The sequence below is a fragment of the Antennarius striatus genome, chromosome 2, assembly GCF_040054535.1.
Source record: "Antennarius striatus isolate MH-2024 chromosome 2, ASM4005453v1, whole genome shotgun sequence".
Lineage (NCBI taxonomy): Eukaryota > Metazoa > Chordata > Actinopteri > Lophiiformes > Antennariidae > Antennarius > Antennarius striatus.
The window spans coordinates 21236855-21248818 of NC_090777.1; the positions used below are offsets into that span (position 1 = coordinate 21236855).

Consider the following 11964-nt stretch of genomic DNA (forward strand, 5'->3'; position numbering starts at 1 on the left):
GTTGTCATATCTGGATCTTGAAGGTTCGGATGGTATCGTGTGTTGAGTCATTGAGGACGTCGGCTGTTTTGGTGTGAGTCCCCAACGGTGAAATAGAGAAGCATCGATTGGGTGGTGGGCAAACTAGAAATGCCCCCGTCATTTCAGAAGGCAGAGCGGGAGGCCCTATTGGCGCCCGAGTCCAACGTGGGAAACACCGCTGGCATCATCCATCCCTCTGCTGGAAAGGGAGGCCAGCTTTAGTCAGGGTCTACAATTCACATTCAAGGACTTGTTTTATTGATAATTCTGTGCTCATTGCTCATGTGAGGGCTGTGGAGATAAAAGGGTTGGTAATATGGTTTTAGCTACCACAGACCCCGATAATTAAGCTTTGCTGAGTCCCTAGGGCTCATAGAGAAGGTTAGTTTCCATTGTTCCCGCTCAAAACACATTGTTATAGATATTTCCACATTGTTACATACATTCTCCACTGCTTGCGAAGCGGGGTGTACGCTAAATCCCTTTGGGGGGAGGGAGCCACGTTCTCAGCAGTTGGAGTGAACATATAGGATACATATAGGATCATCACACTGAGGTGACCCAGTTGGGCCACGTATTTAATTGGTAGTTACATAAACATAGGTAACACAACACTTAGTTCTTGTCTACTCTTCAGTAATTATACTGCACCACATTAAGATGAAAGGCCAAGGGGTGGAGTTTAATAGAAATGTCCTGATTGTACTATGAATGAAGAGTCAAAATCAGGCCAAGGGGTGGAGTGTAATGAAAATTTGTATTGTGTGTGTCCTGATTTGACTCTTATCATGTCATTACTGAGAACATGCTTCAAAACCTCAATGCAACTGCTGGGTTAAGTCACATCTTAGTTTGTTTGAACATATAGAGGTCACAGCAGGTCACAGCCTATTAAACCATATGGGGAGCTGAGATGCTGTAAACCTAGTACCCCTCACAAAGGAGAGCAGATAGAGAAGAGATGGAGACCTGTTTACCTTCCAAGGTGTAAGATGTTTTACGGTTGCGTGAAAACCCTAAAACTGCATTCTCAGGAGTAGTGCAAACGCAACTACATTCCAATGTGTAGTAAAGACGGGTCCTACACTGTATTCCCAGGGATAACGAAATGATAAGGATGTTTTTCCTCAGCTGGGGGTACCACCAAAGGGAGGGCTGCCTGCGAGCTGGACCTGGCCATTCCTGCTTGCATGCAGGCCTTGCTTCTTCAAAGTATAAAAGGTGAGGAGTTTCATAGTCCAGTCAGAGTCAGCTGCAGGTTACCTACGGATGCCCAGCCTGGTTGAAGCTACTCTGCCTGGGTTTGGGCTCTCCTTCCCTGTGTCAAGGTAAGAGGCAAAACATATTTGGAATGCCACCATATATTGCCTTAGCTCAACCAAATATCTGTTTGTTTATTACTATGCTCTGTGGGGAATGAAACTACCAGTCTATTCTAGCATCATAGAATTGTTTCTGTGCTCTGTGGGGAATGAAACTACCAGTTTATTCTAGCATCATAGAATTGTTTCTGTGCTCTGTGGGGAATTAAACTACAAGTTTATTCTAGCATCATAGAATTGTTGGTTTGCATTGCTATGCGCTGCGGGGACTAAACGACACATTTAGTCTAGCATCATAGAGGTCTTTTGACTTATTGTTTGTTTGTTTGTTCTTATTGTTTCTTAGTATTTCTATGCTCTGCGTGTAATAAATCACACATTATATTCTAGCATCATAGGAGTCTTCTACTTTTCCTTTCGGCTTTTCCCTTCAGGGGTCGCCACAGCGAATCAATTTCCTCCATCTAGCCCTGTCCTTTGAATCCTCTTCTCTCACACCAACTACCTTCATGTCTTACCTCATTACATCCATAAACCTCCTCTTTGGTCTTCCTCTAGTCCTCCTGCCTGGCAGTTCAAAACTCAGCATCCGTCTACCAATATGTTCACTATCTCTCCTCTGGACATGTCCAAACCATCTCAGTCTGGCCTCTCTCACTTTATCTCCAAAACTTCTAACATGTGCTGTCCCTCTGATGTACTCATTCCTGATCCTATCCTTCCTGGTCACTCCCAGAGAGAACCTCAGCATCTTCATCTCTGCTACCTCCAGCTCTGTCTCCTGTCTTTTCTTCAGTGACACTGTCTCTAGACCAAACAACATCGCTGGTCTCACCACAGTTTTGTACACCTTTCCTTTCATTTTAGCTGAAACTCTTCTATCACACATCACACCTGACACCTTCCTCCATCCGTTCCATCCTGCCTGTACACGCTTCTTCACCTCTTTTCCACACTCTCCATTGCTCTGGACTGTTGAGCCTAAGTACTTAAAATCCTCCACCTTCTTGATCTCTTCTCCCTGTAACCTCACTCTTCCACTTGGGTTCCTCTCATTCACACACATGTACTCTGTCTTACTGCGGCTAATCTTCATTCCTCTCCTTTCCACGACAAACCTCCACCTCTCTAGCTTCTCCTCCACCTGTTCCCTGCTCTCACTGCAGATCACAATGTCATCTGCAAACATCATAGTCCATGGAGATTCCTGTATAACCTCGTCTGTCAGCCTGTCCATCACCATAGCGAACAAGAAGGGGCTCAGAGCTGATCCCTGATGCAGTCCCACCTCCACCTTGAACTCCTCTGTCACACCTACAGCACACCTCACCACTGTCTTACAGTCCTCATACATGTCCTGCACTGCTCTAACATACTTCTCTGCCACTCCAGACTTCCTCATACAATACCACAGTTCCTCTCTGGGCACCCTGTCGTAAGCTTTCTCCAGATCTACAAAAACACAATGCAGCTCCCTCTGGCCTTCTCTATACTTCTCTATCAACATCCTCAACGCAAATACTGCATCTGTAGTACTCTTTTTTGGCATGAATCCATACTGCTGCTCACAAATGTTCACTTCTGCCCTTAGTCTAGCTTCCACTACTCTCTCCCATAACTTCATTGTATGGCTCATCAGCTTTATTCCTCTGTAGTTGCCACAACTCTGCACATCTCCCTTGTTCTTAAAAATGGGCACCAGCACACTTCTCCTCCATTCCTCAGGCATCTTCTCACTATCTAAGATCCTGTTGAACAACCCAGTCAGAAACTCTACTGCCACCTCTCCTAGACACTTCCAAACCTCTACAGGTATATCATCAGGACCGACTGCCTTTCCACTCTTCATCCTCTTCAATGCCCTCCTCACTTCATCCTGACTAATCTTTGCTACATCCTGGTCCACAACAGTAACCTCTTCTAGTCTTTGTTCTCTCTCATTTTCCACGTTCATCAACTCTTCAAAGTACTCTTTCCATCTTCCCATTACACTACTGGCACCTGTCAATAGACTTCCATCCCTATCCTTAATCACCCTAACCTGCTGCACGTCCTTCCCATCTCTGTCTCTCTGTCTTGCCAACCTGTATAGATCAGTCTCTCCCTCCTTACTGGCCAACCTAGCATACAAGTCATCATAAGCTTCTTGTTTGGCCTTTGCTACCTCTACCTTCATCTTACGCTGCATCTCCCTGTACTCCTGTCTACTCTCCTCAGTCCTCTCAGTGTCCCACTTCCTCTTGGCTAACCTCTTTCTCTGTATACACTCCTGTACCTCCTCATTCCACCACCAAGTCTCCTTATCTACTTTCCTTCCAGATGACACACCAAGTACTCTCCTACCTGTCTCCCTGATCACATTAGCTGTAGTTGTCCAGTCATCTGGAAGAACCTCGTGACCACCCAGAGCCTGTCTTAACTCCTTCCTAAAAGTCATGCAACACTCTTCCTTTTTCAGCTTCCACCATTTCGTCTTCTGCTCTGCCTTTGCCCTCTTGATCTTCCTCAACACCAGAGTCATCCTACACACCACCATCCTATGCTGTTTGGCTACACTCTCACCTACCACTACTTTGCAGTCACTGATCTCTTTCAGGTTACACTGTCTACACAAGATGTAGTCTACCTGTGTGCTCCTACCGCCACTCTTATAGCTCACTCTATGTTCCTGCCTCTTCTGGAAGAAAGTATTCACTACAGCCATTTCCATCCTTTTTGCAAAGTCAACTACCATCTGTCCTTCTGCGTTCCTCTCCTGGATACCAAACCTGCCCATCACATCCTCATCACCTCTGTTTCCTGCACCAACATGTCCATTGAAGTCTGCTCCAATGACAACTCTCTCACTTCTAGGCATGCTCTGCATCACTTCATCAAGGTCCGACCAGAATTTCTCCTTCTCCTCCAGCTCACATCCTACCTGTGGAGCATACCCGCTAACAACATTGAACATCACACCTTCTATTTCTAGCTTCAGACACATCACTCTATCCGACACTCTTTTTACCTCCAGGACATTCCTAACAAACTCCTCCTTCAAGATAACTCCTACTCCATTTCTCTTCCCATCTACACCATGATAGAACAACTTGAACCCTGCTCCTAAACTTCTAGCCTTGCTACCTTTCCACCTGGTCTCCTGGACACAAAGTATGTCTACCTTCCTTCTCTGCATCATGTCAACCAACTCTCTACCTTTTCCTGTCATAGTTCCAACATTCAACGTCCCTACTCTTAGTCCTATACTCTTGGTGTTCCTCTTCTCTTTCTTCGTGCGAACGCACTTTCCTCCTCTCCTTTTTCGACCAACAGTAATCCAATTTCCACCGGCGCCCTGTAGGTCAACAGCGCCGTTGGCGGTCGTTGTTAACCCGGGCCTCGACCGATCCGGTATGGAAGTCATAGGTTTGATTCGCATCTTTGATTTGGCAAAAGTTTTACGCCGGATGCCCTTCCTGACGCAACCCTCTGTATTTATCCGGGCTTGGGACCGGCACAATAAGACACTGGCTTGTGTCCTCTTGTGGCTACATTATTCTAGCATCATAGGAGTGTTGTCGATTAATGGTGTAAGTTTTCTGTGTGCTCACCTCTGCGGACCTGATTAAAATATTTCACAAAACACACTAAAAAACACAACTGAAGAAGAATGGGCTGATCAACAACACTTTGACAAACAACTGCAGGATCCTTTATCAAAACAAAGGGGCTTTCTCTGGAGCAGATGAAAACAATGATGATTAGGAGCACTGAGGAGTTGGCGAAATACGAGAAATAAAGATAGACAAGAGTTGTTACTACACTAATTTTGGACACATTAAGGATTACATAGAACAGTTTAATACCCATTCAACACCATCAGTGTCAGAAACATGAATTAATGAAAACAAAGGGGTGTCAAACTAATTTTCACCGAGGGCCACATAATGGCTGTCCTCAAATGGCCAAATTTAACTTAAAAATGTTACTAAATGTAAGTCAATGCAATGTAAAATAAATGTTACTACTCCTAACCCTAATGTTAAATAACTCTGAATTTATTACTTATTGAAGTTACAAAAATGATAAGTTGCACGGAAAAAATGTTTTTCACAAGCTAAATGACTTCTCATACAGTATTTTTATTCTCGGATGTTGATGTTGCAAATGTGATAAAGTTGTGAAGTCTGTTGTAATAACATGTCCGAAATAAACACACAACTACTACTACCACTATACTGTTACTACTGCTGCTACTACCATTAGTAACGTATATGCTAATATTACTAGTGGTAGTAGCTGCTGCTAATATTACTAGTACTGCTACTACTATTGCAAGGAGGGGCAGATTCATAAAGTCCATTGGGAAATGGGGCATTGTAAAAAGGGGCATATTGTAATATCCTTTATGAATTTGATTAAGGAAAAGGAAGCTCTTATTATCTCCCAATTCACATGATTTTCTCCTGAATGAATTGAGACCTTTAGCATTCCTTAAATGATCCGCATTGCATTTCTACCAGTTAAAACATAATGTTATGTTTTTACCACAGTCCTGTGGTATATTTATTCAGTGTGATTTTGCAACATAGGCGGATTAGACGCTGCTCGTGTGCCCTCTTTTTCTGCGAAAGTCATCTCAACAGATTACCAAAGATGACTTGTGACACATCAACATATATGGAACATTTAATCTAAAGGACCATATATTATCATCCTATTTAAATTCTCCAGCAAATTTAAATTATAAAAAAAAAATCAAACGAGCACTGCTCAATTCTTCCCTAGATAAAAGGATAACATTTGTCAATGTTCGTGACATAATTGTTAAAAAATACTAACACCTCTCGTAACACTCATGAAACAAAATTTATTTTTTTTATTATCACAATAAAAACGGCACTATCAAAATGAGATAGTGTAAAGATAAGGTATCTTTGTCTTTGAGCAAGCACTGGATTGCTGAGTGGTATAAAGCAGTTCTGTGGGGAAATTCCATGAAGCAGTAAAGTCTTCAACAGCTGCTTTTCCCTAATACGTAGAGGCATACGTATAGTGAGAAATAAAAAATACAAAAGTAAAATGAAGGACGCAGTCAGTCTTCTAACAAAATCACAAGGCTTTCAGGTGGCAGTGCACAGTCTTCCTGACTGAGTAGGAAATGTAGCTGAGCAGCAGTGGCTTTTTCCTTCTGGCAAGTACGCCAATAGAGCAGCATAGCAAACACCCGCTCCACGTGGAGCACATGGTCCATTTCAATCTGTTCCAACTTCACAGAAGAGACGTTCAGAGCCAGTCTGCCAATCTCCTTCCATGATTTACCAATGGCACGAGCCACGACCATCAGCTGTTTCTCCTTCACTAAGCCAGAGCCTGTGTAATGGCAAAGAAGAAGTTAAAGTAGTCCATGGTCTCTGTCTTATGTTTTCTTTGAGTGTCATGTGACCCACCATTGTTGCAGATCTGTTTGGATGGAATGACATCTTGCAAACCGGGAGAATTCCTTCTCTTTCTCGATATTTCTTTTTGACCTTGTTAAAAGTGAACAACGTTTATAATTAACATAACCTACAGAATGAAAATAATAAATAAAATACTGAAGACATTAAAATACCTGAGGACTCTGCATTTACTTTTAGATCCATGATGAAATCAAGCAGTGGGAAGGCTTCCTGCAGGTCAGGTTCACTCAGAAGTTCCAGCAGACCCTGTGCTGCTTCAGGCCCTCTCTGGATAACATGGTCCAGAAGGTCTGTCACTTTTTCACTGGGAATACGGCAAGATTTCACCTGCTGGTAGCCGTGAAGAGACAGCAAACCACGAGAATCTGCATGCTGCAGGACATAGTCAGGATCCCCACGTAGAATGTCTATTAACTTGGCCTTTTGGCTTCTGAGGAGCTGGATCACTGCTTCTGGTTCGTCAGCCATATCTGATCAATGATCAAATCAGCCCCTGAAAAAAACATGATGAAATGTGAACTAAATACATAACTAATGATTAAATATATGCTAACAGCTCTTTTTAATTTATTGACTCTTAATTATTACAATGAGAAGTTTCTTTTGTAATTCTGTAAGCAATAAAATCTTAAGTGCCTTCAGACATTATTCATTAGTTGTCATAATAGATAACGTGTAAAGATATTCCATTTATATGAGGTATCACTTCTAAGGCCACCGAAGCAAGTTCCACCAGTGTTTTGTTGTTGACCAACACTTGTGTGTGTTTGGACATATTTATAACTTTCCTGATGAATCAAAATAATTTCAGACAATAAAAAAATATATTCATCGTGTCCTACTTTCTTTCCCCGTGTGAAACACTATTGTTACAAAATGAATCATGACAACAGGTCACTGAAGTTGTTAAGCAACTTCATTTTTGTTTATAACGAACTGAACAGGTTTAATTTATTATTCTGGAGACGTCACCTGTTCTCATATCAGATGCGATGTAAATAGTTGTTTACTGCAAGAAGGTTAAAATAACAACAACACCGACATCAGTGACAATCGACACGCATACAGATGAATCATCTCAGATGATTTTCTTTTGTTGTCACGTTTCGTTTTGGGTTTATTTGTGGACTTCCTGGTTCTACCTCCACGCGTCACTCTGTAAAGCACAGAAAGGCTTTACACACTAAAAAATAAAACCTTTTTCTACACGATTCTTACCGTTTACTGTAATAGCTGCAGTAATAAATAACGCCATCAAACATAAATAAAGCCATTCCAAAAAAACCGACGCATTTCGTCTGTTTCTAAGCCCAGCTTTCACTCCCGCTCCTTTTTGTTGGCGAACCGCGACCTGAGAAACTGTGACGACCACAGAGAGACAGTCTGCGTGCTGCCCCCCAGTGGACGGAGTACGTCACTGCGACCAACACGTCACAGCTGTGTGGATTTGGTGCCATCCCGTGGAATTTATTACGCATCGCTTTCGACAGCAATGAAAAGAAATCAATCAATCAATCAATCAATCAATCAATCAATCAATCAATCAATCAATCAATCAATCAATCAATCAATCAATCAATCAATCAATCAATCAATCAGTCAATCAACTCTTGCTCTCTCCCTTGTGCTATCTATCTATCTATCTATCTATCTATCTATCTATCTATCTATCTATCTATCTATCTATCTATCTATCTATCTATCTATCTATCTATCTATCTATCTATCTATCTATCTATCTATCTATCTATCTATCTATCTATCTATCTATCTATCTATCTATCTATCTATCACACTGAGGACACAGACATACTTGACGTACATTTCATTTCATAACCTACATGTGAATTCAACGTACCACTTCAGTGAGAAGGCCTGTGACTTTCACCAGACACCAATTATCAGTGACCACAGGTCACACACATGCTTGGAATGTTTATTTAGCTTCTGCTCTGGGAAATGACAAATCAATATCTATTCCTGGGCAGATATTTGCTTTGTGTTTGTGGTGAAGCAACTCAAGCCTATTTCATCGATACACAGTTTACAGTCTGAGTCACTGTGTGTATTACCTGTCTGAATAAATCCAGTTTTCTCTCTACCCACAATGGGAGGAAAGAAGAGAGAGAAACATTACTTATTATTCTTATTTTTTCTTACCATCTGAGTGAGCCTGTTGTGAAATACAGAGTGCACAATTCTTCAAACTCTATGAACATTTAAATACTTTAAGATGCTAGAAACATACATAATGTTCAGACTTGATTATAAAAAGATGCAGTTTGAAGATTTAAACAGAGCTGCAGCAATCTACAGGTATGGAGAGCTGAAGAAAATATGTACATATTGACACTCTGTGCAGATTTAAATCCCAAATGCTGTATAATGTGCCTGTGAAATGTGCACTTAGTCATTTTGCATTATATAACTGCAACACAAGTGGAGTATACTCTGTATGGAATATGAAAATGAACTTACTTTGCTGCTGATCGAGCACGAACCCACTCATACCCTTGTGCTTTTCAGGGCCCATCGCACTCTCTGTCAAGTGGTAAACTGCATTTGTATGGGCATGCTAGTGCTGGATGGTATAATAGCACAGACGCTCTGCAGCACCGATGGAGAATAATGCAGTTTCCTTATGAGTGGCTCAGGGCCCATTTACAGACCCCTGCACCTGGAAAATTGGGATTTTCAAGATACCCCCCCCCCCCTTTCTCTCTGTGTGTGTCTTTCTGTTGTGTGTGTTTATTACAGTATTCCAAGTGAACAGTGATCATAAATTAGACTCACATGCGAGTAACCTCATGAAAAAGAATAGCTGCATTTGAACAGAGCAAACAATGCTTTATGTACACTTTTCACAATGCATGAGAGGGGACTTTCATACGTATATAATGCCAAACAAAAATGTACATAAACTGAATTCCTTGAGACGTTGTGGGACAATCTGCGACAAAGGAAACATATTTGCTTTGAATTAGATTAGATTTGAGCCCACTATTGCAATGAAATGGGTTTCACCCTGAAGACTTTGTGTAAATAGACTCCAATATAGGAGCAACATTATTCTTGTCCTTTCAGAATATGAGGGGTGTATTTGCTGTAGCTCCCTGTCGAAAGGCCCACTCTGCACACATGGACCTTTGAGAGGTGACCCCTTCGCTCTCAGGGTGGATAGACCTGCAGTTGGGGTGACAGCCATGCATCTGACTGACACTGACATGGCTGTTTGTTTAACATGCATAATATATGAAAGACCAGAGAAGGGAGGAAGCAGCATGGGAGTAGAGCAATAGAACAGAGAAAAGACAGAAAAGAGAAATGCTACTGGTGAGACACAGTGAAGATAGTGGCAAAAGAAAACACCGCAGAAAGGTGGAGATAAACCACAGATGGAAAGCATCACTTCCCTGCAAAGGAGTGCAAAGAGATATCAGTGAAGCCCAATGGTGCACTAATCTAATCTGATATTACATTAGTTCTAATTTCAGAGGAAAGAGAGGTTTAACAAGTTATAAAATCAGGGTGATCAACTGTCATTCGGCCTGTTATGTCCATTGATTTATTCATGCGAAGCTACTGTTCACTATGGGATGATAGTCTGCAGAGGACAAGGTTAATCTCGGAATATAATTGACATGTCCATTACAGCTTATAAGAGAGTAAATGTTTTAAGTGTGCATCCATGTGTGTGTGCCACAACTCTCCCACTTTAGGGAAGATAATGAAGAATTACCAACACAGGAAGAAGTTATTTTTCCTTTATGTCTAATTAAGGAGAAGACTGAGTCTAAGTGACAGAGCAGATACATTGTCAAACTACATTTAAGTCCCAGGGGGGCAGGAGACCCCTCCCTAAAAAAACACCACCAACAACAACAAAAAAAAGCAATAACAGATGGGAACGCAGGCATCAAAGTCGGTTTTGTATGTGTGTTAGTGTTTGAACGCATGTGTTCACGGTTTAAGTCAATAAACCCAGAGGTGTGGCATCCCTGCTGTAATTTAACAGTCAGTGTCACTTCAAGTAAAATCAATCGAATTTATTTGGCCAGTATCACAAATCATCATCATAAAAACCTGAACAGTTTATGTCAGTGTATCTTGGTTGGGTCCATGGAACCCAGGCTTTGGATCCCACCAAATGCAAAGACAGCAAAATGAGAGAAGCCTTTTTGAGGTTTTCGCTGCGGTGTAAATTGACCTCTAGAGGGAGCTCTTACCATTCTTTAGTGGCGTTTGAACGCTTCGCCGTTACCCTCCTCTCCTCTCTATTTGACCATACTGAAACTCAGGCTTCCCTCATACAAAATCCCTATAGAAAGAAAGCATGAACCAGGATCCTTTTAGTCGGCAAAGAAACTCTGCTGCAAAATGGATCAACACACTGCTGTCTTTGGGAACTGGTTTGGACTGTGCTGGACTGTAGTATCTGAATAAGAAATTGAATAAATATGGAAACTTTGATTAGGACACCACAACTAACCTAACTCCAATCTAGGATCATGTCTTTCCACTACTGAATGTTTTATTTCTCACACACTGGTGTGAAAATATAAAAATGAGGATGTCTGTGTCTCTGTGTGGACTTCCACTGATCGAAAGTGGAGTGGTTTGACCCGCCATGGTACTGCTATCAATTTGCAAGAGTGAGTTTCCATTCTTGATGAAACGATGGTATCTTGAATAGAAAGCTCTGCACCACTATACAGTGGAATGTGGGTGTGAATCGGTGAATACCCACATTTGTTCTTTAGTGCTTGGAGTGGTCAGTCAAACCAGGAGGCTGCAGTGTTAAAGTTGTCCATTTACCACTTCACTCCTCCTTTTGACACAGTCGAAGAGAGGTTTACCTCTCATTTCATCACACACTTTTAAAATTTAAATGCTTGTGGCATATGCGGGATTCAACAGCTATATTCCGACTGTATTTATTTATTTTTTTTATCCGTGAGAATGAACATACCCTAGTTTTTCCTTCTGTACTGAAAAAATTAAAATTATTTCATTGATTTTCATTGCATCCATTTACATCCTCTTGCTTAAGTTTAGTAAAGGATGAATAATTTTGAGATGCATATTGAATAGAAAGTACTTGGTCACATACACTCATTTGCATTGTTGATAACTTAAGTAGTTTCAAATAATGGCTTTTATTTGAAGAATATTGTTGAAAG

General features: G+C 41.4%; 1 protein-coding gene across 1 annotated transcript; it reads right to left on the reverse strand.

The window, feature by feature from the left end:
* Positions 1 to 6247: 6247 nt before the first annotated feature.
* On the reverse strand, positions 6248 to 8138 carry zgc:174906 (uncharacterized protein LOC571548 homolog). The gene is made up of 4 exons (XM_068342818.1): positions 8003 to 8138; positions 6937 to 7277; positions 6773 to 6853; positions 6248 to 6695 (listed from the first exon to the last, which is right to left on the reverse strand). The coding sequence occupies exons 2-4, from the start codon at positions 7250 to 7252 to the stop codon at positions 6418 to 6420; spliced, it is 675 nt and encodes a 224-aa protein (XP_068198919.1). The 5' UTR covers positions 7253 to 7277; positions 8003 to 8138; the 3' UTR covers positions 6248 to 6417.
* Between the last annotated feature and the right edge of the window lie 3826 nt (positions 8139 to 11964).

Bases quoted from the DNA above. Each gene is read 5' to 3' on its own strand.
- zgc:174906 (XM_068342818.1), bottom strand. From the start codon at position 7,252: ATGGCTGACGAACCAGAAGCAGTGATCCAGCTCCTCAGAAGCCAAAAG. The intron at 6,854-6,936 runs GTATTTTAATGT...ACTTTTAACAAG, and splicing joins AGTAAATGCAGAGTCCTCAG to GTCAAAAAGAAATATCGAGA. The intron at 6,696-6,772 runs GTGGGTCACATG...GCCATTACACAG, and splicing joins CAAACAGATCTGCAACAATG to GCTCTGGCTTAGTGAAGGAG.